Below are 27,821 nucleotides of genomic sequence, written 5' to 3' on the forward strand. Positions count from 1 at the left end.
GCTGTGTGTTGAGCGCTCAGTGAATCTGCGTTCGACTACTCCGCCTAGGCTGCACTGTCGAGCGCAGATCCACTGAGTGCTCAACACAGACAGCATAGTCAGAAGGAAGAGCGCAGGGCAAGCTAGCAAGACAGAAGTTAAGCTCTCCAGATCTGGCGTTTGGAATTATTTTGGTTTTCATGTGACGTATGACCCTGAAGGTAAGCGAGTCATGGACTAAAGTAAAACAGTATGTTGGATGTGCCATGCAATGCTCAATTACATGGGTGGGAGCTAGTGTGTTAGCGCAGTTAGCTCGTTAACGTGTTGGCCGTCTAGCCCCATGCACGGGGCGATCGGCGGTAGCTCGTTAACGGAGATTTGCCGTGTTGTGGCGTTAAGGTCATTTCAACGAGATTAACCTGAAATCACTAGTGGGAACACAACGAATATGACTGCACATTTACGCCGACATCATCCTAGTGCAAAGACAAAAACAACAAGCATGCTACTAACTTTAGCCGAGTCATTTAGACAGCTGTTAGCACATGATTCTCCTTATGCTGCTGAGAATATAGCCCAGAAGAAGCGGATAGTATAGCTTTTATTTTGGAAAGAGACATTTCTCTGTAATAAACTCTCTTTTCCAAAGATGAGTGATTCCTCAATCAGATACAGGGCTTGCAATATCGCTAGCCCGACGTCCTGGGGCTAGCGATTTTTTTCAGTCGGGCTACCAAAATCTATCTCTGCCCTGCCCGTCGGGCTATTGTAGGAAGAAAAATATATGTCAATGCTTTTGCATTCTTTCAGAAATGTAGCTGGGTAATTATGTCATTGGCATCGGTGAGCCACTGTCAATATGTGACATATTGAAGTCGCGTTTGAATTTGCGCTTGTTTTTTTGCTTTCACTTTGCAATCGCGCGAACTGTGTATAGAGAGCGACAGCACTGATCTGTGAGTGATGAAAATTTGTGCACCAATTCCTCTGACATAGTCTTATTAATCGTTAGCTCACTATGCAAACATGACAAGTGAAATCTCCCGCAGCAAGCTTAAACATGTGAGAGGTTGATCGCGCAGAGAATCGCTGAGCTTATGTGAGTGCGTGTGTAAAAGCAGGAGGATATATATTTCATTTCTTCTGAGCCAAATAAGACAGGTCAGGGTGAAGAAGTGACAGCCAAAGAAAAGCTTACCACAAAACGGAGAAGTTATGACAAATCAGACTATAAGGCAAAAAGAAAGTGCAGCTTTATGGTTTCATGGACAAAAGAATTTCTGTGGCTGCAATATGACGAGCTAAATAACCAGGGCTGCACATAAGTGGTCCGCAGGTGCGCATTCGCTGTCAAAATAAAAAAAGCGCACAAGGGTTAGGGTTAAATTTAAAAACTGTACTTTTGAGTTAAAATATATATTTATAATTTTAATAAATGACAAATTAAAAAGGCATGAACATTTTTTTTGTATCGAAAAAATATCGAACCGTGACACCAAAGTATCGAACCGAAAATTTTGTGTATCATTGCACCCCTAAATAAATAAATAAATTAAAAAAAAAAAAAAAAAAAAAAAAAATTTATATATATATATATATATATATATATATATATATATATATATATATATATATATATATATATATATATATATATATATATATATATATATATATATAAAAAAAATATTATAGAGTTGGATGACAATATTCAACTGTGATACTGAAATATGCAGTATCACAGCTAATATTTAACCATGTAAAAATACAGTTAAGCCGCACACTGAAGCAACCCATTTTCTCATAGGAAAATACATTTTTGAGATGTGTTTCTTTCTGGGATATTTCACAATTTTTCCCAAAGTATTGTTGCAATTTGATGACCCTTCGTTTTAGAGGAAGAGGAGTAAATACAGAATCAGAACCTCTGAACAACATACCCGTGCACTTTGGCCAGCAATAAGCTGGTCATCCTCTGTCTGCACACTGGTCCTGCTGCGAACATCAAAGTCTTCAGTCTCAAAGTCAGAGTCATCCAATTCCTCTGGAGTCTGTAACAGGACAACAGAGCATGAGAAGATGTCAAAAGAAAGACAAACATCCCAAAAAAAAAAAAAAAAAAGTCCAGGAGGAGGGGAGAAAAGAAAAATGGGAGATGAAGTGGAATAAGGTAAGAAAAAGCTGTTTGTACATAAGTGGGGAACATAAAATAATATTGGCATACTACAGCATTGTGAACACTATTAAATAGCAAAACTGCTTACCATCTATGAGAAATGCCTTAGTGCTGCCAGACAGGGCAGCATGAGATAAATGTCTACCCTCTCCACAGCTTGGTAGAGAAACTGTAAACTCCAAATGAATTTGTAAATCAAGTGTAATGTGCTGCCTGTGCATCTTGAGAGGGAAAATGAAGGTATGAGCTGGTACGAAACATATTGGGAGCAAAACACTTTAGAGGCCCATCTGTCGCTATCTGCAGAAAGGCGAGTGAGGCATGAATTGTGTTTTTCCAGAATTTTGCCACTTCATCTCAGATCCTTTACCTCTTGCCCTGAATGCAAAACAAGCCACAGGGAACAATTTGCCATATTATTAATATATAAAATGAACTTTATCTTTGCCGGTTATGCTTCAGGCAAGATACAATATTAAGTGATAGGCAAAAGTTAGTTGATATGTAGGAACAGGGGAGATGATGTGGACAGATAAAGGGACATTAGGATGCAGACGCCCTGGCTTGTGCTTATCCGGCTTTCTCACTACCTCCTTTCTGTAATGAAAAAATAGTTGAAAGTCTCTGAACAATCTTACTCTGCTTTAGGGAATGTAGAGATGTTCTTGTACTCAAGGGAATATGGGTATGGTTTCAGATACAAAAGCTGTAGTGACTCATCGGCATCGCTTTCAACTCAGACAATGCTGTTCAGTGGGGCAGAGATATCACCTGCTGCGGCCTGTGCAACAGATAACCTGTGAACGTGGGAGGCTCAGAAATCATAACTCATGGTGGGCACCCAGTGGGAAACTACTGTGAGAAGTGACAACAATAGCCTGCAGTCTAAAAAAAGACAACATATTGAAAACCTGCTGTCAAGGTAAATGAAGTTAAAACCCACTTTTTCCACATTGTGGGAAAATATGTTAATCAGGTTTTTAGGTGATAATTCTCTGTATTTCTACCGTGTCTGAAAGCTGCAATTATCCATGTCACCTGTAACGCCTTCATGACGCATACATGTACAGATGATATCTGAAATGCAATAATTACAAGTGTACAGGGCAAGAGGTGAAATTATAGCATTATGACAGAGCTGGAAAACAGACATAGCCTTAACCAGAATTTTTTTCCCTCCTGTTGTAAATATGAATGAGACAGTTCAACACTGAAATAACCCCAGTTTTATTCTTTTTGTGACATTCTGCTCATAGCCTCTGTGGGTCGAGACAATTTTTTCTTCTTTTAGGACAGAGGCAGCAAAATCACCTTGGGCTGTGATGCACCGCACAAATCATACGGTAACAGCTGCCCTCTGTATCTAACTGTCAGTGGCTCGCTGACTTCGAGACCGTTTCATGTCTAGGAGGCATATTCTCTGATGTCACTGGAGGTTGGGAGAGGGGTCTGTCTGCCTGTCAAATATTCAAGGGACATCTAACAGACTGTCTGTGCACTACTTATAGAGGTTAAAGATGAGTCTATCTTAAGCAGCCCCAACCACACTCTTGTCTGTTTTGATTTAAGACTAGGGCCTTGCATGTGGGGATTTTTAGAAAGACAGCAAGAGGGTGGGTTTGTACATGTGAGTGGACATGCCCTGAAGAGAAGCTGTCTCGTGGCCATCTCAGCGCAGCTGTTAGGAGGATTTCATATTTCTTTGGACTCAGAATTGAACGTGCCCACAGAAAAACCCTTGAATGACAGTTTAGCCTGCAATTGAATCAGTCTAGATCAATGCTTTTGATACGCCTTTAATCTTATTATAACAAACAGTAATTAAGACTAAGATTAAAGAGTGTGCTGTGTAGATGCTGCTTGAAATAACATAAATGCAGAGATAACACTAATCCATTTTTTTCCTTTGCCTTCTCTAGAAAGTGGTGGGTGAAGGTTCAATCTCATCAGTCTCTCCAGCTGGCACTTAAAGGTAGAATAAAGCTAACAGATACATTATGAGCAAAGCTGCTTAATAAGTCCCGTTAACAGTCACACACGCCAAATTACACCTGCCCACAAATCTACCAGGTAGTGTTCAGCCCAAACCATAAGCCCAATGTTCACCGCTGGGTCTGAAACAAAAAGGGTAAGAAGAGTGGAGCTAGGGCAGATGGAAATTAGTCTTAAAATATAGTTCTTTGGCCTGCAATTCAATTAAGGAAAGCCAATTAAACCCTCCATCTTAAATCATTCACTTATTAAAATGCAAAAGCAGGATAATGTTCCTCTTTTCATTTGTTATTGCTTTTTTGTTTGTGGTTGAGCAGGATTATTAATAAGAGTTAAGGACCACTGTCAAAACAAAATGTGCTCTCAAGGCTAGTGTTTTCAATTTTAAAAAAGTGTTGAAAATAATAGAAGACAGCAACCAGCACTTTGTATCTTAGTGTGATAAATACATAATTTGGTACTGTTAAACATGACAAGTGGTTTAAAGAAATTTGCTCCCTACTGAGAAATCAAATTTGGCAGTTTCAGGTACTTTAGCTACAGGGGGTAATATGTTGAAAGACAAAAAAAAACAAAAAAAAACTTTCCCCCAGAATCTTATTTCCTACAGGCTGTGTGGGTTTCCCCCCTTCACTTTTCTTCATTTTAGAGGAAATATGGATTGAGTCCATTTGTGATTGAATGCCCAAACTGTTCTTAGTGATCCTATGATGAAACGTTTTACCCTGATGGAAATGTTTTCTTCATCCATGGGACACAACTAAAAGGCATTATGCCACAGACAACTAAACCCATTGTTATCCGAAATTGTATAACTGTATAGCTCTGTAATAATCATTCTGTACATACGATAATTTTTAACCCTACAACTGTTTACAACTTGCATAGTTCCCATTTCTGTATAGCTGTATATCTCAGATTCCTGTAAAGTTATTTATTTCATATTCTGTATAGTTTTTCATATTTATATCCTGTCCATATCCTGTACATAGCTTGTACTCACTACAGCCTGTACATACTTATAGTTATAGAATATTCACAACATACTTCATACCGTGTACATTATAACATACCATAATAGACCCATTTCTGTAATATACTTACATATCTATATTATTGCTAATATATATTGTAATATATCTATATCACTAAGCACTTCTGGATGGATGCAAACTGCATTTCGTTGCCCTGTACCTGTGCAATGACAATAAAGTTGAATTCTAATTCTAATTCTAAATTGCAAGTCTGGTCAATTAGGTTGGCCACTGCCTGAGACAAGTTAATCATAGGTTCCCAAGACTGCATGTGTACAGGTTCTCACAATTATAGATAAAAAGCTAATCTGGATATTACTACTCATATGGCAACAATAGAGCAACTCCAAGCATATGACTTCTGTTCAAAAGCTGTTAAAAACCACATCAAAAATCCTCCGTCAGAACTCTCACTGTCACAATTTGAAAGAGAAAAATAGATGACAATATGAAGCCTTACTTTGCATTAGAAATAATAAATTCGATTTAAAAAAAAGAAAGAAAAAAAAACATGCAAACAAAAACAAAACTGTGCAACTCACTCTGATCATGAGGACAGCCTTACGGATGTCACGAATGCCATCATACACCAGGCGCGATGCATCAATGAATTCGTTCTCATCCACAGGCTGTGAGGGGTTTGCACTCAAGGCTTCCACTGCAGACTCCACTTGCTCTGTAAACCGTGGCATGACTACAGGAAGCAGAGATGAAGTTGATCAGTTCCTTTATCAATCTGATGTGGCTTTTCCTGACAGCTGTATGTTGAATGAATTGTGTCGGCAGTGTAAACCGTACACAACTCACTAACATGTAAGCCTCATTTCTACCGTTTCTGTACTGTCAGAAACAAATAATAAAGCAGCTGTATTGATGCTGAAAACCTCTGTAGGTCTTTTTTTCCTACAGTAAAAACTGATCAGATAGCGTTCCATAAGCAGAACTGACAATGTTGTTAGATACACTTCTGTAAATATTTATCCTTATATCAGAGTAATTTACCTTGGGCCTATTTTTCATTTTACATCCATCACATTTCTCTCAGTGTAACTTGGGTTATAAAGCTACTTGACACATACTGTTAGTCTAGTAAGGAAATTACATTAATCGACTTATCAGTATCAATCGCCCCAGTGATAATATTGAACAATAGTTCTGGTCTGATGTTGAATTAAAATTAAATGCAAACGAAGATAGTGGTGTCAGAATTCATAATTACAAAGTGTTATATTAAACCTAATGAAATTTGCACTGGTGTCTACTCAATGCCTTAAATGAATGCACAGAATGCTCTGGAGGACTCACCAGGACATAGGCATAGACACCACTTAAAGCACTGCATTAAGAGAGTTGCATTTTGCTGCAACTTCATGAGAACATCATGGGTGTCAAGATGCAAATGTTGAGGGAGGGAGCAGCAGGATTAAAAAGCAGATTTGGTTTTGTGTTTACAACCTCCAGGCTTTTTCAGTCACAGTGATTACTCTCCTTAAACTATCACAACTGACTCTTTCAAGTAAGTTCCCATTTAAAAAAAAAAAAAAAAAAAAGTGTTAATAAATAACTGTATTGTTAGTGAATCCATAGATAATGAACTTTAAACATTCTTACTAACTGGTGGAAAACATTGTATAAATGCACCTCAACATTCAGACAAACTGAAAATAGAGGCTAATAAAGTTTTTTTTGCCCTGGTGAATATTGTCCCCCCTCTCTCTATTGCATTGCAAAATATTTTTTGGAATTTGTCCTTTGAAGGACAAAAAACCTCCACACATTAAACTGCAATATAATAGCACAGGTGGAAGGAACTGTAATATGACTCAGTCTTTGAACCTATGACAGATTGATTACGTCATAATTTGGATTAAAACAGAATACTACTGAAGGGTTAACAGTGACCGTCATGTCATACTGACTAGTAATGCAAGCTGTGTGAGAGACCATATCACACAATGCACCATAATGAATTGTGGAAGAGCTCAAAATGTCTCAGGCTCATTCAACAGAAAATTGCATTTCACAAGCCAATTCTAGATTCATACAAGTTGCCTTTTAAAATGCCACCAGCACTCAAATGCTCAAAAACATCCAAAGCAAAGACAAATCAAATAAAGGGCAGACTTCTGAGAAACAACTTTGCAGGCAGATACTAGTGTGGTTTTAGCACCAGGCAATGTACCAAAGATAAAGTGGATGGAGCAGGGTCTCTCCACCTTTTTAAAAATAAAAAGTAAAGATTTTAGAGGCTTTTTGATCAAATTAAATTAAAGGAAATTCTTTATACATGTGTATGACTACTAATTTGTACACAAATACTCCAACAGTACAGTGCACCACATTACAGACAACCTGTCTAAACATGCATACCTCTGGTTCTGTTTGTAAAAAGTGCTGCGTTTGTATTGTACTAGTACTACCACCACCTATAATAAATATATAAGCATAACCAAAATAAGCTCATTCTTGAAAGCAACTAAAGCTATTCTCAAAATAAAAATAAAATCTTAGGAAAGAACAAACAAACAAACTTGTGATCTACAGATTCTCCTAGTCTGCAAGAGCTTAACTGGGGGACCCTATTATCTTAAAGCCCTTTAGTAGTTAATCTTTTTATACTCTTGTCAACCGTTTTTACACAAAAACAAGACAGACATCAAAGAAAGACTATCACGCTCATGCCATTATGGCCCCTAGTGTGTCAGTCCATGTAAGTAGATCATAAATACCATATTTTTCGGACCATAAGGTGCACAGGATTATAAGGCCCACTGTCGAGAAATGGGTCTGTTTTCATACATAAGGCGCACTGGATTATAAGGCGCATTAATCGAAACAAAACAGTCAGATAAGTCAAACTTTACTCAACTCATTCCTCTTGCTTCCTCCACTTCCTTACAATTGATTCATTAATGTTGAATTCGCTGGTAGCTGCTCTATAAACACTGGAACAACAGTATGTTGTTCCAGTGTTTTTCTAACTTTTGCTATGTAACTTTGCACTGTCCACTTTCTGCTGTAACAAAACAAATTCCCCACGTGTGGGACTAATAGAGGTTCTTATATTAATGACTAACCTCATATTGTGGCTGGATTATCTCAGTTGTTCTCCCCTACTGAAGTTTGGTCCGTTTACAGTAATTTTCCATGCAATTGCATTTGTCAAAAAAACCACATTGGGAACTTTTATCAAGTGGAAAAAAGTTAGTGTTCATTCTCCAGGTTCACTGTGTTATGCTTTGGTATGCTAACATAAATGTGTCGCTAGAAATCTCTCAGTCAGAACATGATATATCGTGTTTAGTTAACTAGCAAAACTAGCGAGCTAACTTTCTGCTAACTTCTAACTCCGTTAAATTTAATATATTCTGTTTTCATGGATGCCTGGATGTTAAACTTAATTGTTACACCTGGTAAAGCAGCAACACTGATCATTTTATTAAAGAAGAAAGAATTTACAGTGTTCGTTTGACTTTGGGGCCTGACGCGGAATACGGTAGCCATAACGCTCAGACAATCCATCAAGCGGTGCGGCTTCGTAGCTCAGCAAAGTCCTACTAAAACATTGACAGATTTTTGAGCGGCGTGTACCACATAAAACCGGCTCGAAGTCAGTAAACAGCCAGAATTCATAGATAAGCTGCACCAGATAAGGCACACTGCCGAGTTGAGAACATTAAAGGATTTTAAGTGCACCTTATAGTGCGGAAAATACGGTATAAGTGTTAACCACACAATGTATATAAAATATGGACACAGCAACCATGACGCCATCCATGCCCATGGACCCACTGCCTTCTCATTTAACTTTGAGTAACCTACATTAGCAAGTGTTACCGTGTCTACCCTCTCAGTATTTGTCTAAATTTATTTAGTAGTAAACTTATTTGTTTCTGTGGTACCTGTATCAGTAAGGAGCTTTGTTGCCTCCAAAACCTTCTCTGTGTAGACTCCAGGTTCATAATTGTCCATCTCTGAAGTAACCACATGGACAACTCTGGCAGCACGGCCTCGAATAGCCCCGGCGGTACGGTCCAAACCATCAACATCTTTCTCTTGCAGAGCAATGACACACTTATTCACATCCTCCAGGATGTGGTTCTCTGGGGACATAAAGCAGTGTGAAATTATTAGTGTACAGCCCGGACGGACAGTCAGACCTCTCCACACACACCCACACTTTTTTTTATTTTAATCAAAACGACTACAGTATAATATGACACATAATGTGACAGTCTAAAAAAAAATTATTAGGAAATTCTCATTCCTGAGTTAGTCCTGAAATTAAAAGCCACTGAAAAACTCAAATACATAATATGCGTTTGTTGGAAGGTATGGGTTTGAAAACCAATTCTTAGAATACTTATTAATGAGCCGCCTATAAAATGCAAATGTCCACTGTGTAAATTACAGTCTGTCCTTGGCTGGAGGTCAGAGAAGCCACTCTGCTTAATGCTTAATGAGGACTCTAAACCATTTGTGTGCTTCAACATACATGACAGGATGTCAAATATAGATGTAGTTCTGTTCATGCTTCTGGGTTTTTCTCTATAGCGCATAATGATACCTTGGAGAGTGAACCGATGCTTGTTGTTGGACAAAGGGAGAATTAAGATGGCTTATGCATCTTACATACATACATTATATTTTAAATCAAATAACAGTGGTTAGTACTGCACTACAATCTCAATCACTCTGTTGTGTGGATAATGGTGACAAATATGGTCTTCTACGTTTAAACATTTTGCTAAGGCCACGTCAGATATATATATATATATCTGAGAAGTGTACAGCGTGACTGCCACTCACGAGGAAACACTACTACCACAGACCGTATAAAAAGGTTTTTCCTCCGTTATGCACTGCGTTTAGTCTATAAGCATCACGAATAATAAAATCCAGACCATTACAACTATTTGGAAAAACTTATTTTGTTTCCTCATGGCTATGACATGCAAATGAACAAGACTTACCAGACACACAAAGGAAGTCATCAATGGAGGTTATGTCATCAACAGCATCAGTGAGGACACGAACCTGCTTCTCCCACTGCTCCTTGAACAAATCCATATTGTCCTGGGCCACCTTACTGTTGGGCTTGGCAGCGAGGGCTAACGCTGCATTAATCACCTGTAATCACCCAATTACAACCATTAAAGCTCAATTACAACATAGCCTTGAGCCACAACATTAGCATAGGTTGATTGCACGAAGACCCCATTCCCTAGCTCAATGTTAGGATTGAATTAGGAAGAAAATTAATTTCTAGAGGTGATTACAGGGAGTGTTTTTAGATACTGACTAGGGCAAAAATAATAGATTGTTTGTTTTGGACTAAGAAACATCTGTGGATATCATAGCTCAGGATGAATGGGACTCATTAGATGAGCTTAAAAAGAGCGTTAGCAGCAGGTGTGTGGAAAAAATGGACTCAATGGTCAAAAGATTGACAAGCAAAACAAACTTGTTATTTTTGCGCGCGCGCACACACGCAAAACAAACTTGTTATTTTTGCGCGCGCGCACACACACACACACGCGCGCGCACGCACACACACACACACACACACACACACACACAAACACAAAAGGGAGGTTAGAGACGTAAACAGATTTCAACTGTTGTTTGCTGAAGACAGTATGTGCTTGCAATTAAATTTATTGACTTTTGGATGTGCTCCAAGACCTGAGCTGGGTGACAGCTGGGGGCAAACATACCTGGGGGCAAAGACTTTCTAGTTGAGATGCAGCCATACGGACCAGTTTTACCCCTTCCTCATTGTTGGAAATGGAGCATGCCAGATTTGCCACCTACAATGAACAAAAACAAAATTGTTAACCAAAGGCAAGAAATCTCACAAAAAAAAAAAAACCAACAAAAAACAACATGTGTGATTACCCTGCTTCAAAAAACAAAAACAAGAAAAACCTTCCAGTGTTGTGTCCATTGATTCTTGATAATTATTTAAGGTGTGTGAAGTCGCTAAAACTACTCATATGCAAACTAGTATAGATGTTTGTTTTCAGTACAAAGCTTTGTATCACGCTTGGCTGAGGCGTGGAGCTATAAATTATTCAAATAAAAAGGAAGAAAACCACAGTCAAAACTAAATTGTTCATATTCAGTGGTGGTCTTTTTTTGTTTATAACCCTCAATCAATATAACATTTGTTAAGACAATTTCAGTTTGTTTTAATATACTTTCAGCACATTTTCACAGCAAGTAACAAAACCGATAGCTGTGATAAATATTGATATTTGTGATAAGAAAATAATCACAATATGAAAATTTAAACACTTAATTGCTAGTGTCTGTCTTTCCATTGCTTGAAATGGTCCCTCTAACTCACAGGAACCAATAAGTGCAGTGTTGGCTCAAGCAGAGTGGGTGTTAGCAACCCAAATCATTTATCCATTTTACCACCATTCCTCTCGCCACAAATCTCAGATGCTGCGAGCCTGTTCTGAATAAAGGCAGCACTTTGAACGGGGCACTGCACTAATTTTGAGAAAAAACAGAAACAAACGCCATACATACTGTAGATACATAATTAAACTTGGATAAGTTCATTATGGTAGCCTGGTTTAGGGATTCTTCCGTCAGAAATGGAGCAGCTCTGCAATACAACTAATCCCTGTGGAATACAAACCCACTGCTGTGGATTAATTTATAAAGCTGCTAAAAAGGATACAATATGATGACACAGAGGGAGAAACCAAAAAAGTAGGAAGAAAAACAAAAGCCGAGCTGTTGGGAAAGTTCTGTATTCAATTCCCAGAATAAAAGTAAATTTCACCAAATGGAAATCTAAGTTGTAGCTGGTTAACTCAAGGATATCGTTATTCTCAGTGACTGAATCACAAGACTGCCAGATTGCCATTACGCTCCTGGAGAGGCAAATATTAATGACACTTTCAAAAAGTGAGCAGTAGAGTGAGAACGGGAGTGCTAAACTAAGCAAATCTTGCCTGCAGCTGCTAACATCAGTAATTTTTTTCTGTCTTGACTAAAATAAAGCTCTCCTACAATTATCTCTAAATAGTCTTTCATACTCAAGTTTTACATTAGACATCTACTTATAGCGACAAATTTAGGTCAAAGGCTTTGAAGATTCCCATTTTGGTTGGCATATACTGGCAGCAATGCTGTAACAGAATGCCTGGGATGTGAGGAACTGCGCCAAAATGGGATTATTCAACAGATAGAAAATGTGCTGAAACATAATCAATTACAAAGGACTAAACCAACTCATGACAGCAAAAGCACTAGGAGTCCAACAGCTTTGCTCTTATTTTTGTATTCCCACACATAAATCTGTTAAAGTTTGGTCACTAATTTACTACTTTACTGACGTCTGGGTCAAAAAGCACAACAAAACTGTCAGCCAAGGTGACACACTGAATTTTAAAACGTACATTAATAATATGTCTGATTGGAGCAAAAACACGAGGTTGGAAAAGGAATGAACAAAGCTCAGCTTAGGCATTCAATTTATCTTTTTCCTTTAATCAACTTATATTCAAAAACAGGTTTCTGTGATGATATTCTTCCTCTGGTACCATTAACAGACAGGGAAATAATACTTATTAGAAAATAATACTTATTAGAAAAAACAAAAAACATCTTATTTGATGGGCTGGTGCATCACTGGCTGCCAAAGTATTGCATTGAGGAGCCCCTTTCAAACCTTAAAATGTCTGAGTAATTTGCTGATGAGAAGCACTTTCTTCACTGTGTAGCTAAAGCACTGAAACATTGATATAAACATATTCTACATCGCTATTCAAACATACTGGAACCAGAGGGAGAACATTTAGTAATCCATGAGGACGAATGAAGAGTGGTTACATGAAGAAAAACTGGAAAGACCTGTGTTTTTACTTGCACGATCTTTCACAAAAGCTTTTGATGACGCCCCCTGTGAACCACTGGGAAAGGAGATGTTTCTGCATAGAGAGATGCCATTCCACTTGCAACACTGTACCATACCATTTAAAGTATCAGGGGAGCCCGACTTTACAGTCTATGCAAACAATTACAAAAGTGCACCCATTTTCTTACCTTCCTGCCCTACAGAGCTATTCCTTAATACACAACCCCTTGTTAAAGAAGTACTCTGTCATCAACAATACGTACAAACCCAACTCCAAGAAAGCTGAGACATTGTGTAAAATGTAAAAGTGAAGAAAAAAAAAAAGCAATGATTTACAAATCTCAAACCCATATTTCTCACAGTGAACATACCAAACATATGTTAAAGCTGAGACACTGGGGTTGCATTTATTTGAAATAACTATGGCCCTGTAACAGTTATCCCAATCAAGCAGTTGCACTAAGGACAGATAATCCAACAAACTACAAACTTATGCTAATATCATGGATAATATATTTAGCATAAAATATCTTAATCACTGCAGTGGTTTAGTATCAGTGCTATTGAGCCAAGTATACAACTGCAGTGTGACCGTCCATACATCAAGCTTAAAAAAAAAGTTATTGATGTTCAGGTCTAATGGATAAGGTATTCAGACACCAAATCTTTTTAAAATAAAAGGGTGTACAACTGGTCATTCACATGTCAATGACATAATACCACTGACAGGTAAGATTAAATACACTGATTAACTCCATGCACTCATGGAAAAGCTGATTACCAAGAGTTGTTTTACTGACATGAGGGAACACAATATTTAGTGACCGGTTTTAGAGTTATGGATAATGGGTGCAAGTTTGTTGTTGTTGTTTTTTTAAACATTAAAAAAAGCAAGCTTTAGGGCAATGCTTAATTTTTTTTCTTAAACAAAAGAAATCCTTAGGTGGGGTTTACCAGTAAATTCACTTTCCACTGCTGATTATACCATCAGTAATGCACATCTCTGCATCTCAACCTGCTATGTAGCACATCTTTATGACTTATAGTGGCTTCACACTCCAAAGCTTATATTTCAGAACTGAGTGTGCACTCAAAAACAAACAACTTATCTAAATGAGGTAAATAAGTAACCCTCTGCATAATGTGACAACCATCCCTTTGCCTGGATGAGAGCCTTACACAGCTTGGTGCATGCCAAATTGAATGCAGTTTTTTGTATCCCCCTCATTCTCTAAATATGGGTCAGTCATAATGTAGCTTTCATAAAAATGTGTGTAATGTAATAGGCCATTTGCCTTACGGCAGACTACAATTGCGCAACCTGCGATGTCATACAAAACACAGCCAGAGACTGGTTGCTCTTTGCTATTCCTGCTACTGAACAGAGGACATTCTACATTTAAAGCATTTTTGTTCCATATGTTATAAAGAAACAAACATGTTTCAACTTCTCTCTCTAGTCTTTCCAGCTCTATTGATTTGCATATATATTGTTTGGCAAAGGCTCTAATCTAGAGCGGCCCACAGCACAGTTCAATACCTACTTCCTACCATGCATTTGAAGGTAAATGTCAACCATTTTTATTTAAAGGTGAAAGCCAAGAGGTCTACTGTGAACTGCTTACTGTTCAGCCGATTGTATTGATGTTGGCTTACAGGAATAATTTTCCTGAGAAGTGAGATAATACTTGACTGTGTGCTTTTGCCAATCATATTAACCAGGGATGGGATACATAAAAAAATAATTAAAAAGGTTAATGTAAAAATGACAAAATGCAATGTTGGCAGCTTCTACAAAGGCAGAAATCTTTAGCCAAAATGAAGAGTAACGTATGCAACTTCTGTCAAGGCTGTTGCAAAACATGATTTATAATTCCCAGGTCCTAGTTAGAGCTGGGCTCTCTCTAGGTTTGAAGGCATACATCAACTTAGGTTGTGAACGCTTGTGTTGCAGCAGTTGATGTTTGTCGTTTTTTGGAAGGAACACACTAAAGAAAGTATGTGGAGGATAAACTGCTAGATTACACTGAATATCTCCTAATGTAGATTTTGAAATGGGAATTTATGGCAACTGGCTCCCTTTTAGAAAATGCGTAATGAGCAAGAAAGTTACTTTGCCCAGTGCTTAAAACTCTACCATAATGATGCCCATCAACTCAGTGCCAAGATGCTGTTCAGTGGCTTTACTACACTACTAGCATTCCTAATTTATGTATGACAAAAACATATTTTGCTGATAAATATTTTAGTACAACTAGACTGATGTAGGAGCTCAGTTCAACTGCAGATATGGAGACTTTGGAAGTAAAATATTCTAGTTAAAGTCATGATAGCAACAATTACCACAACGAACCCCAGCTTTAAAATAGACAGCATTTGGAGTTTACATTCTTTAAACATCATTTGTACAGTTTTTCTTTTGTGCTGCTGATAAGCGGTTTTTACAGATGCACCTTCTATTCTTAGATTGATATCATACAACATGTATATTCAAATGAAAACTGTAAGCAAAAATTACTAAAAGAAATTTCTCCATAAAGTTCATAACAAATTTAAACCAAAACTACTTTGGTTTAAATGTAATTTTTTTTTTTTTTAATTACACACTCCCCCCTTGTGTTTCTAAGTGTTACAAGCACAAATAGTAACCATGCATTAGCAAGGTCTAGTGCTCTAATGCCACATATGACACTCAGGCCTTCGGGTGCTACTTAAGGGGTTACTCCCCAGTGTTGTTGCCCACTCCCCCTTTCCTTCTGATGCTTCAATGGTTTCCCTGGTGAATATGCATGCTGCTTGTCCTGGCTAGTCTAACATATCCAGCTATACTCATGGCAATATGCCCATAGACAGAAGTCACTTTCAAATGTCATATGATGCTCTACACAGGCATTAGAGGAACGGAAGGAAAGACCACTAATGAGCCTGGCTGAATGTTCTGTTAGTTTCTTGCCTATCGAGTCCATTACTTTGCTTTTCTCCTTGCATCTTGAATTTTTTTTTTAACCATGTATTGCATTCTCGTCTGTTAGTGGAAGGTTATGGACTCAAAACTAGATTTTAAAGATTACTCACGTGACTACTATGACAGCCTGAAACAGTTTCATAATGATCTAAATATATTTTTTGTTTCTCATACTCCACCAGTGTGTGAATGCGAGAGTGAATGAATAGTGGCATTGTAAAGCGCTTTGGGTGCATTGAAAAGCGCTATATAAATCCAATCCATTATTATATAATAAAGAGAGCAATTTTGATGTCTTTGGCCACATAGCAATTTTTTATTATTTTTCATTTTAGGGGGGAAAAGGATCCAGGATCTGCAATAGAGCTCCTTAAATATTAAGTTTAATAATTATCATTTCTTTATTTAATGTTTGTGTGCGAGAGTGTGACCAACATCAGACTGAATTGACCAAAGACCTTTAAAGAAGCCTTTTAAAGGGACAATAATGCTATAGTCTTATCACAAGTTTTATCTCAGAGAACAGAAACAATAAAAATTAAATATGCAATACTAATGGGATAGAGTTGAAGCATTTGAGTGTTATGATCTGGGGGTGGGTCAGGTTCTGACTGCAAATGCACTGGAGAGAGAGAGGAAGGGGAAGGGAAAACAAAAAAAAAACAAACAAAAACAAAACACACAAACAAAAAGAAAAACATACAATACCTCAATCAGTTTGTTGGCATGCTCACGGAACACCTGAGCATATTCCTTAACTTCTTTCTCATTGCCATTCTTAGCAGCTTCAATGAGGACCAGGAGGGGAACATTAGTCTCCAGGAAAGAGTCGGAGACATGGTCCATCACAGCTTTGCGCAGCTGTGAAATAAGATGATTTTTTGAAAAAGTGTTAGAATGCCCTTGGTGCATATCCTTTACATACAGACTGATGTCTACCACAGCTTTTTTGAACTACAGATTACATCCTGACATTATGAGAGACAAGAGTCTCCTGAGGTTTGCTGGTAAACTTCAAAAGGCTGAAGTAAAGAAAAAAAATATTTGATTTGTTTTTTTCCAATAAAAGTTCACTGAGCGCAAACACTACAGTTTAAAGTTGAAGACCTAGTGGAAAGAGGGAAAAGGAAGTTCACAAAAAAAAAGTACCTGTCTGCGAAGGTCTCTAGTCTTCTTTGTCATTCTATCAATGGCAGTGTTCAGAGCATCGCTTCTGTCCTTTCTTCCCGCCTGAAACATGGAAAAAAGTAGTAATTAGTGAGTAGAATAACGGTGACCAGCTCATGTGTCAAAAATCCTGAAAAGTCTTGGGATCAGATCAAATTAAATCAATATCAAACCTAAAATATTAAACAGTCTTGAGTAAATAAAAAGGCAAAATGACAAAAATATTCATATCTGTAAATCATCCCTTGCATCTTTTCATTTTTAAACCAACAGGGTAGTTATACAATTTATACTTTAACGTCACCCAAACTCTTCTAGAGCAGACTTGGGTCACCCTGTAGGTGTTACTCTGAAATGAAATGTAATTTTCAACAAGCTTGAGCTATTCTGCTTCGTGGAGCTAATGTTTGGAGATACCAAGTCCAGTTCATTTCTGAAGCCTCCAGTTATTGTTCATTTTGTTCTCCAATAAACAATGACATCCTCCACCGACTCACAGCAAGTAATGCACCGACAGAATACCAGCTAACAATTTAAATTAATAATGTATACACACTGAAAGTAAACAGGGCAACAGCCACCACATTGGCTTTTATTTAAAAAAAAAAAAAAAAAGATTCTTTGCATTATATCAGTGTCATATTTAATGTGCAATGCATCCTCTTACGTGTTTCTGTTGGTTGCAAACTGCTTTTAAAATCCAAAATTTTATTGAAGGGGGGGGGAAGCTACCCAAATCCTTTCAAAGCCTCTCTACCACCACAGCGCTCTTCATGGATATGCTATAAAGACTTGCGCACAACATTAAAAGTAGTCTGGTAACAGCCAACGTTTCTAAATCCAATGGGCTGTCAAACTTGAAACTGTTGTAAATCATTTTATATTTGTCACATTTGTGATTCTAATTTGATTCAGGGTTAATAATATTACAAGTGCTCATTTTGTTTCATTATTCCCCCTCACTAATTTTTATTACAATGCTGCCCAAGTCCTTTGGTCATTTTGTATTAGAATAAGCCATTTATCTTCAAGCTTTAAAGGCCAACATTAGCTCCCAACTGTGGAAACTATTGAGAACAAAGTAAGGACTGGATTGGCTATCATAAGGTGACGTAAGTAGAGGTGACTTGTTGCTACACAAGCACTGACCAACTTTGGGAAAGTCATAAAGGCCCAAAATCATATCAGTCTTATACATTTAAACCTATGCATCCATTTCTCGTTTAAATAAGTTCTTAGTTGTATCCACACAAGTACTCAGGGGCTGCCTTGCAGTGAACACATTCGTAACTACTGAGTAGTTTTAGTAGAGAGATGTTTGATCACATTCTGCAAAGTACAAAAGAAAAACACTGAAAACTTTTAGAAACGCTTGAGAAGATAAAGTGAGAAAGAGTGAAAATTCCCAGATAGTGGAGAGCCATAAAATTAGAGCAAAATTAGATGGACAGGAAAGGTCTGAGTAAAGGCAAAGGACCAGTTGGACTCTGGGCTCTTCTTTTCCTTTATAATGCTTAAATCAACTGCAACGTAACACCATGGATGGCGGTAGCATTGACCTACCCCATCCCCCACTGCCTTATGCCCGTTGGGGGCTTGTGCACACAGTTAGGGGCCATGGAGCTCCACAGCACTAATCCCCTGTGATTTTGTGCTGGCTGGATACAGTGCTGTGGTAGTGCTTTAGCCTGCTTTGCCCCAACACTTTCAATCCTATTTCATTCATGCCTAGCCTATATTTCATTTCCACGCCAAGGGGTTCTAAAGCACTTCTTCAGGTGCTCATTATGGAAGCAGTTTCTCTGTAGAATCTTTTATGATAGCCAGGTGAGTATATCCATCTCCTTTAGGACAGATTTAGGAACATCCCGTTCAACAAAAACCCACTAGTGTTTCAATGTAAGCAAGAGTCTGCTCTAAGAGTCAAATAATATGCAGTCAATATTATTGCTTTTCAACAATTCAACATTATTGCTTTTCAAAGTTCATCTTAGTTGGATTAGTTATAAGTTATACATTTATTGAACTTTAAGTACAAATTAAGTATAATTTAATGTTTTCCCCCTTTTAAAATTTACGTTTGCAACACGCCAAATTGCCACTAAGCAGACGACACACAGACAGATGGAACATTCCTGTAAGGTCTTAGTATTTTTACATGTTTTCTCCCATTTTGAGGATGCAGGCTAAAATAGATGTGGAAAAATACAGCAACATGCAGGACAAATGACCTGCAAATTCACCGCCAGATAATGACGGGGCTTACTTTTTCTGTGTTCCAACTTAAATTGTGAAAAAACAGAAAATATGGAATTCACCATCACCAATCAGTGATCAGTGTGCATTGTTACGTGCTTTCATTAAATAACAATGTTTAAAATCCAGATCAGATAAATTTAAGGAGACTGGGGCCGAAGAACCAACTTTGAGCAGGATACCATCTGTTCTTCATACCATTTCTGCTAAGTAGTCTGCCTGATTGCAATTTAATTTGATGCATATACCCCAAAACGCACCTCAACCAAACATTAAATAATGAAGAACTATAGGGACAAGGGATTAAGGAATTTCTCATCACCACGGTTCATTTCACACCTTGACTTTTCAGCTACCTCAGTTTTTCTACCAAAAGGGATGAACAGCAAAACAACAATAAACAAATAATAATAATATTTTTTATTTTTTATTTTTTTAAAAAGGGGGATTCAAAAAAAAAATTTATTAAAAAAAAAACCTCTGAAATGCAAACATTTTTCCAACAGAAAATAAAAAAAATAATCACAAAATAGCTTAAGGTCAAGTAGATACATGTTAGCATTAGTAAATTTCAAATCCTTTTAATGCATCACATGAATAACCCAGTATTTTTCCTTGACCTTTACATTTTAAAAGCTAGCCTAACTTAACTTCAAAGGAGCTGGCAATTGATCACATGCCTGTCCTCAAAAGTTAAAGAACTGCAACCAGGATATGTAAATTTGACACCCTATGTTAGCACTGATGTAGTAAAATCTGTTTTGCTGCGTTCTCTCTTTTTATTTTTTTTATTTTTTTTAAGGTTTATGTCCTGTGTATACATTTATACATACAGTCTGCAGAACAGCAGCAATGCGAGACTGAGATTTACAGCTGTGGTTAATTTCAACAGCATGCTGCCGCAACACGTTCAAGATATCAATATTCTGAAGGTGACGAGCCAGTGGGAGGGAAGGGAAATGCAAGAGGGAGGTGGAGGAAGACTAAGGTGCACAAGCACTGTGTATGAGGCAGAGAGCAAGTGACTGAGCAGGAGAGTGAGAGGGTGTTTGTGTGTGTGTGTGTGTGTGTGTGTGTGTGTGTGTGTGGGAGAGAAAAAGAGAGAGAGAAACAGTAGTGATGATCGACGCCAGGCTGCCACCACTCTGTAGCAGTGAGTGGCTGCAACAAAAAAGCACAGAATAACATCCCTGACTCCCTGCTCTGCTTTCTCTCTCTCCCTGCGTCTCAGCTAGCAGACGAGGGCTCCGCTCACAGCTCTGCAGAGGCTATGCTGAGACTGAGCCGGCGTCAGAAGCAAGATCTCTGGCTGCCATCAACAAGTTAGGGTTGGAGGACCACGGCAATGAAAGAGAAGCGCTTGATCTTCAATTAACGGTCTGAGCTGACACCATTGCGGAGGAAAGGAAACAAAAGGGTAAAAAAAAGAAAAAGAAGAAAAAGGGAGAGGGGGGGGGGTCTGATCACTGGAGTCGCTCTGGATGCAACTGATCAACTTAAAAAAAATAATAATTTCTTCAAGGATTCGTGGGCTGGAAGAAAAAGACTCACTCTTCTATGAGCCTGGATTTTAAAGGACTAACAAAATAAAAGGAATAAACATCTAGTCGGGACATGGAATTTCATATTTTGTTTGAATTGGGTGGGTTCAGAATTGCTTTATTTCCCAAGAGGCTGATTCCTTTTGTGCTTAATCAAAAGGGCTTTTTCCCTTTGGATTTTTCTTCCATCTGGTTGCTCCAAGAGTCTGCGGAAAAGGACAGTTGAATGCAGCCTCCGATGTGCACAAAAGAATGGGTAAGTTAGCCCCTTTATATGACAGGTCTGGACATGAATAGGGAATACAAGTAAGAGTGAGGGAGGCTGAAGACTAAAAGCTCTTCTGCCTAGTCTATTTACTGCAATGGTCCTTCATGTTTCCTCCTTCAGACAGAAGAGTTGGGAAGACATACATTTTTAACATTTGAATCTTCTAGAAGATCTCATAAGTGATGAAAAAAAGATTTTTTTTTTAATTATTTTTTCCTGAACAGATAACAGATCTGTTTTTTTCCTCCCCTAGGAAAAAAAAGAAGAAGCATAGAGCACTTAATAAAAAAAAAAAAAAAAAAAAAAAAGAAAAAAGAATGACAATATTAAGAAAATTATGCTCGAATGAATAGCACAAAATGTGGACCAAAACAGGCTTAATATAAATGGTAAGGGAGAGGAGAAAAACAAAAGGTCTGCCTTATGTATGCAGCTGATCATTAGAAGCCTTGCTGAGAAAATGACATCTCCATTAAACCGAATCTCAAGGGTATCATGTTTACATACACTGTTAAAGTTGCCAATGTAAAATACCTTAGCAGCTATATGTAAGGACAAGACAGAGCGTACACAAAAAAGCATAACTGCCAGCATGAATTAGTAATAAGTACTCTGCAGAGATTAGCTTTCCCGCCCCACAGTTCATTTTCTTGTCTTTGAACCCACCCAGGTTTCCATTCAAGGTGGCCATTGGTGGGACCTGCACCAGCGGCTCTGTCTGTGATCAGCATGCTCCTAGCGTGCCTGCTGTCTCCTGCGTTGTGCACAACCTGCCCTCAAAAATGCCGCTGTGAGGACCTGCAGTTTTACTGCGACACCCAGGGGCTTAAGGCACCCCCAGATGGTGTGGACAAGGGAGCCCTGGGGCTGTCATTACGACACAATAGTATCACTGAGCTCAGTCCTGATCAATTCTATGGTTTCAGCCAGCTCACTTGGCTACATCTAGACCACAACCAGATTACCACAGTACAAGAGGATGCCTTTCAAGGGCTCTATAAACTGAAGGACCTCAATTTGAGCTCCAATCGTATCACCAAGTTGCCCAACACAACCTTCATCCACCTCATCAATCTTCAGATACTGGACCTGTCCTTCAATCAGATGACTGCGTTGGAGCCAGAACTGTTTCACGGACTGAGGAAGCTCCAGATACTCCACCTCCGCTCTAATTTACTTCGCACCACACCTGTTCGGGCATTTTGGGACTGCCGTAGCCTGGAATATCTGGGCCTAAGCAGCAACCGTCTCCGAAGCCTGGCACGAAATGGATTTGCTGGGCTCATCAAGCTTAAAGAGCTCCACTTGGAGCACAATCAACTGACCAAGATAAACTTGGCCCATTTCCCTCGCCTTGTTGCCCTTCAATTTCTATACCTGCAATGGAATAAGATCAGCAACGTAACATGTGGCATGGAATGGATCTGGACCACGCTGGAGAAGCTGGACCTCACAGGAAATGAAATTCGTGTCCTGACCCCTGATGTATTTCAAACGCTGCCAAATTTAAAAGTTTTGCTGCTGGATAACAACAAACTGAGCAGCCTGGATCCCCAAGTCTTGGATATGTGGCAGTCTTTGGGTATGATTGGGCTGTCCAGCAACCTTTGGGAATGTACCAAAAGGATTTGCTCTCTTGCCACTTGGCTAAGCACCTTTAAGGGAAGGTGGGAGCATTCTATCCTCTGCCACAGTCCTGAATATGCCCAAGGTGAGGAGATACTAGATGCCGTTTATGGATTCCAACTTTGTCAGAATTTTTCAGTACCAGTCGTTCAGACCATTAGTACAACAACAGACGCTACTACAGCTGCAGAGATCACAAGCTCCTTGTTTGGAATTATGCAGCCGACCCCCACACCGGACTATGCAGAGGATTTTGGGAGCTTTACCACAGTCACTACCACAACAATCATAACACAAACATCACGCACTGCTCAAGCTACTACTGCTCCATTGGAAGAGGCAGCTGTAACAGATGACTTCGCAACTGCAGACAACACTGTTATGACTCAAAGGGTTATCATGGGAACTATGGCCCTTCTTTTTTCATTCTTTTTCATCATTTTTGTTGTCTATATCTCACGGAAGTGCTGCCCTCCTACCCTGCGCCGGATACGCCACTGTTCGGCTATTCAGAACCGCAGACAGATGAGGACCCAGCAACGACAGCCTATGGCAGACCTAGCTACGCAGGTACCCTATAATGAGTATGAGCCCAGCCATGAAGAAGGGGCACTCGTAATCATCAACGGCTACGGGCAGTGCAAGTGTCAGCAGCTGCCTTACAAAGAGTGTGAAGTATGAACTCTTATTTATTCCTAGAGCATATGGTTTGTCATTTGACCATTTCAGATGATACAGGGTTTGATTTTTTTTTTTTCCCAGTTTATGTAAAAAGCATAATTTCTACAAGTGAGATTTGAGAATATGTGAGAATGCTACAATGGCAGAGGTTGGGCAGTTACAGGACGTTGTAGAGATAGTCACAAATTTATTTTTATATGAATGCAAGGTTGTTCATATCAGGCAGGGGCAATCATTTTAAAGAAGAAAATTGTAAACTGTGAGATCTGTCTCCACCACTGTCTCTATATTCTGCAGCACAGAGAAACTACTTTGCCAAGTGGCCCTCTGCTAACAGAATACATTAAGGGAAGATGTGATTTATGTATTTTCTTTTAAAAAGTAAATATTTGAAATGCTGTTTCTAACTACACCATAGGCAGTCCAAGCCAAACATTCAATCACTGGGGCAAATGAACAGAACCAATTATCAGAACATTGTTTTGTAGCTTTGTTTTGAGAGAACTATAATACATTAAAGGGCACTAAGACCAAACTCAAATTATGAATTATAACTGTAAAGTAAATGTCATTATTGTTATGTTATGAATAAAGAAATCATCTGTTACGGATAGAAGAATCCTGAAATTCTATTGAGTAATCACTTATGACATTACGTTTAGCAAATCTGACATGGTTCCACGGTTTCCCACCAAGAATACATTTGGGTTGAATGAGATTGTTTTATTTCTAAAAAAAATAAATAAATTTGGATTTCCTCCAAAGAAACATTTGTGTGGAAATGCAACTGAAAGTGTGGACTGAGAATGGAGAATTTATGTTCAATTATATAAATTGGAAAAATTACCTCTTTAATCAGACGTTACCCCCGTAAATGAAAAGCTGTTTTGCAGCTGACTCAAGTTAATGGATGTTTTAGCTCCCACCCACGAGGGCTCAACACCACAAATAAATTCTCAATCTGTGGGACAGACTGAACAACTGTGATTAACTTTCAACACACTACACTGCTTAGAAGGAAAAAAAAACAAAAAACTCATGGATGTCAGCCTCACCCTAGACATGGAAAATGATCTACAATGATCTGTACATGGATTCTCCATTTTCAACTGCCATACAAACTGTGACCATAATATTTCCAACAGCTTTAGGTGTTGATTACAATTAACTGATGAGCTATATTATACCAGGATCAATATACAGACAAGCTAGAGTGAGGGTAGCAAGTGACAAACTGTAACAAACAGCTCAAATGCCAGACAGGAGCGCATTTTATTCTGAATACAAAACCCCAGTAGCCTGTGCTCTTTACTGCTTACACACTAATAAGTCCTGACAGGCTCAAGATTGAACCAATTAAAGCAAGGCAAAATGAACTTAATATTCTATCACCCACACCAGTGATCTAGAAACATTTAGTCATGCTACCACTGAAAAATAATACAGTATATTAATCCTTGTGACCAAAAATCATGTGCGAATATATTTTTTTTAAGGTTTTGTTCTTGTTAGCGAAAAATGAATTTCAGGTCCTAGGTTAGCACTCGAACGTGTCAAGTTAAACTGCGGTCAATACCCTGAGAGCAAATGGAGATCCAGTGATAAGCAAACAGCAAGCCTGGGTCAGGACACATTTGTATGCAGCAGGGGGAGGATGTGCATTAGCATCAGACTAAAGCTGCTGCAGTAGCTTCGCACTTCTTTGTGTTCAATTTAGTAGTGGGGGTAGGGTGAAAGAGTGGGGCTGAGAGGAATAGATAGGACGATGAAGACAGAGTTTAACAATGGGGTTATGTCTTTTTCTTAACAATTCCGAGCATCCTTTTGGGCAAGTAAAAGTAGTAGAGAATGGAATGACAGAATGACAGCACCTTAGGCATGAAATGTACACTGACCAGAGTAGCAGCAACTTCACAGCTAATCAAGTGTTGAGCAGTCCAATGTTTGAACACTGTAAAATTCAAGTACTCAGCGATTTTACGATATTCTTATCAATTCCTAGGACTAGTATTTTAACTCGTGTTTACTAAAGTCTGCAATTAGTGATGACAAGATGCAGCACTTTTAAGTGAGATGCCTGGTTTTCAACAATTAGGGTGAAGTTCATTGGCTGATGCCCCCTATAGGTAAGGAGGAGGTACCATTTATGGCTTTGTCTTTATATTGAGCTTGTCAAAATTTGGCTTCACACTCAAATGAATGCTTGCGTGTCAACATGTCTCAGCACATGCTCATAGGATGCCTAAAACAAGAAAGTGCTTTTGTAAACCAAAAATTGTTACACTTCATGTCTGAATTGAATGAAAGCATTGCATACACTGATCAGTCAAGCACCTCCATTTTCTAATTTAAGTTGTTTCCAGCTTAGCACTGCTTTAACTATTGCCCTTCTAATCTGTCTTGCATGTTCAAGAGTCAAAATTCAGTTGAATATTTCCTAATCTCATTCAGCAAACTTTATGGGGAGACTTTGTTTTTGATAACACCAAGTATGGGGATGTATATGGAATTCCTATAAAGTTCTGTCCATCATTAGACATTTCACTGTTTAATACTACAGTTGTACCAAGTGACTGAAAATCCACAAATTTGTAGAAATATGCATCCCTTTGCACTTTGTAATCTGTTTTTGTTTCCTCTTGTCATCCTCTAGCCCTTGTTCCCACCCTGCCTAAAAAAAAAAAAAAAAAAAAAAAAAAAAAAAAAAAAAGCAGCACCAATCCCCTCTCTAACCCAACCTCTTTGTGCAAAATGAATGCTTTTCTCTTCCCATTTTCCTTTTGTATTGTAATATGTACAATTTCATATCTGTATAGTGGATAAGCTGTGCCAAACTGAAGAAAAAAAAAAAAAACATTGTCCCCTCAAAACATATATTTTTTAAATAAAATGATTATAATTTACAAGGTGTTTGCCAACTGATGGATGCTCACAACTTGGTTTGGTCTGTAATTGCACTTTAGTACAGTGTATAAATCATGATACTGCAAAACTCTGAACATCAACAAAGTGAAATTCAACACTTGTTGACATTCAAGAAGGATAGTTTAAATATTTATGATTTTAAAAATTCAATTTTTTTTGCTATGAGGATTCATGTTTATGGGTACATTCAAAAGTTAATTAACTTTTACTTTACCACAAGCTATAGGTTGTTGTTTAATAGAAGAGCAAATAGTGAAAAATCTACAAACTAACACTGCAATGAATAACCAGTAATTAAGCTATTAAAGCATTTCCAGTCTTATGTAAGACTGAATTGTTGAGAATATTAACTGCACCAAATTCGTGATTTTGCATCGACACTGGTCCTATGTGATTAAATGCCCAAAATTAAATGACCGATATACAAGCACTGCAGTTACAGATAATGATCATCAGATAACACCAGTAACATCCAGCATTGTCCATTTTTCTTGGATGTCAGAGCAAAAAACTAGAGATTAAACTTTGGAATTAGAAACTCTGTGACAATGTGATATTTACTTACATGGAGAAAATCAAAACCAAAACCACAAATTAAGACTTCACATTTCGTGTGGGCTAATAGATTGTAGGCAACATTAATGGCATGGGTGTTTCCTTTTTCTTAGTTTTTACAAGTGACATTTATAAACAGTACTGTCTTTGAGTCTAGTTTCAGATTCAACTTTCAGATGAAAAGAAAAAAAAAAAAAAGTAGTAGATATAATTCATCAACGCAAAAAAAAAAAAAAGTCTTAAGCTTCTATGTGCAAAATATAAAAGAAAAAAAACTATCAAAGTGAAACATTCACACAAGACAGTAAAGCAATTTACATAAAAACTAAAACAACAGAAAAGACTTCGTTTTATCATTTCAGTGTCCATATTTTTTTTCTACAGTTGTATAACACTCCAGTAAATACAGTTATTGGCTATCTAACCTCTGGATTTTCGAGCCACTCTCTAAATCTCTGCTTAGTGCAAGTATTACTGCCACTGCAAACAACAAATCCAATATTGTTTTGATTTTAGACAGACTGAGTACTTGAATCCAGACAACTTCCACATTTTTGGATGATTAAACAGAGTACAAACTTAACTCTACCATGTTTGTTCTCACTCACTGACTGCTCTAAAACAGCTAACTGAAAACAAAATAATATCAAAATAAACACCTGACAGGTATTTGTTCAAGAAACTTTCCATAATTTACATATTTCTAATCATATTTTTAGTGCGCACTTGTGTTATATTAAGTAGAAATTATAAAGGCACAGAAACTTGTTAAGCCATTTT

The 27,821-nt window shown here is 38.0% G+C and overlaps 2 protein-coding genes across 2 annotated transcripts in view; one reads left to right on the top strand and one right to left on the bottom strand.

Moving 5' to 3' along the window:
* The window catches only part of ctnna1 (catenin (cadherin-associated protein), alpha 1), a 78,435-nt gene that overhangs the window by 20,498 nt on the left and 30,116 nt on the right, over nucleotides 1-27,821 (bottom strand). Inside the window, exons 8-14 of the mRNA XM_080900427.1 lie at nucleotides 17,172-17,252; nucleotides 16,731-16,883; nucleotides 10,902-10,994; nucleotides 10,158-10,314; nucleotides 9,087-9,287; nucleotides 5,727-5,878; nucleotides 1,923-2,033 (exon numbers count right to left, since the gene is read on the bottom strand). Coding sequence (XP_080756553.1) covers nucleotides 1,923-2,033; nucleotides 5,727-5,878; nucleotides 9,087-9,287; nucleotides 10,158-10,314; nucleotides 10,902-10,994; nucleotides 16,731-16,883; nucleotides 17,172-17,252 — 948 coding nt within the window. The remainder of the gene's footprint in view (nucleotides 1-1,922; nucleotides 2,034-5,726; nucleotides 5,879-9,086; nucleotides 9,288-10,157; nucleotides 10,315-10,901; nucleotides 10,995-16,730; nucleotides 16,884-17,171; nucleotides 17,253-27,821) is intronic.
* Nucleotides 20,644-26,238, top strand: lrrtm2 (leucine rich repeat transmembrane neuronal 2). Its single transcript, XM_080901421.1, has 2 exons — nucleotides 20,644-21,242; nucleotides 21,925-26,238. The coding sequence occupies exons 1-2, from the start codon at nucleotides 21,239-21,241 to the stop codon at nucleotides 23,559-23,561; spliced, it is 1,641 nt and encodes a 546-aa protein (XP_080757547.1). The 5' UTR covers nucleotides 20,644-21,238; the 3' UTR covers nucleotides 23,562-26,238.

The sequence above is a fragment of the Rhamphochromis sp. 'chilingali' genome (assembly GCF_963969265.1).
Source record: "Rhamphochromis sp. 'chilingali' genome assembly, chromosome: 13".
NCBI classification, from domain to species: domain Eukaryota; kingdom Metazoa; phylum Chordata; class Actinopteri; order Cichliformes; family Cichlidae; genus Rhamphochromis; species Rhamphochromis sp. 'chilingali'.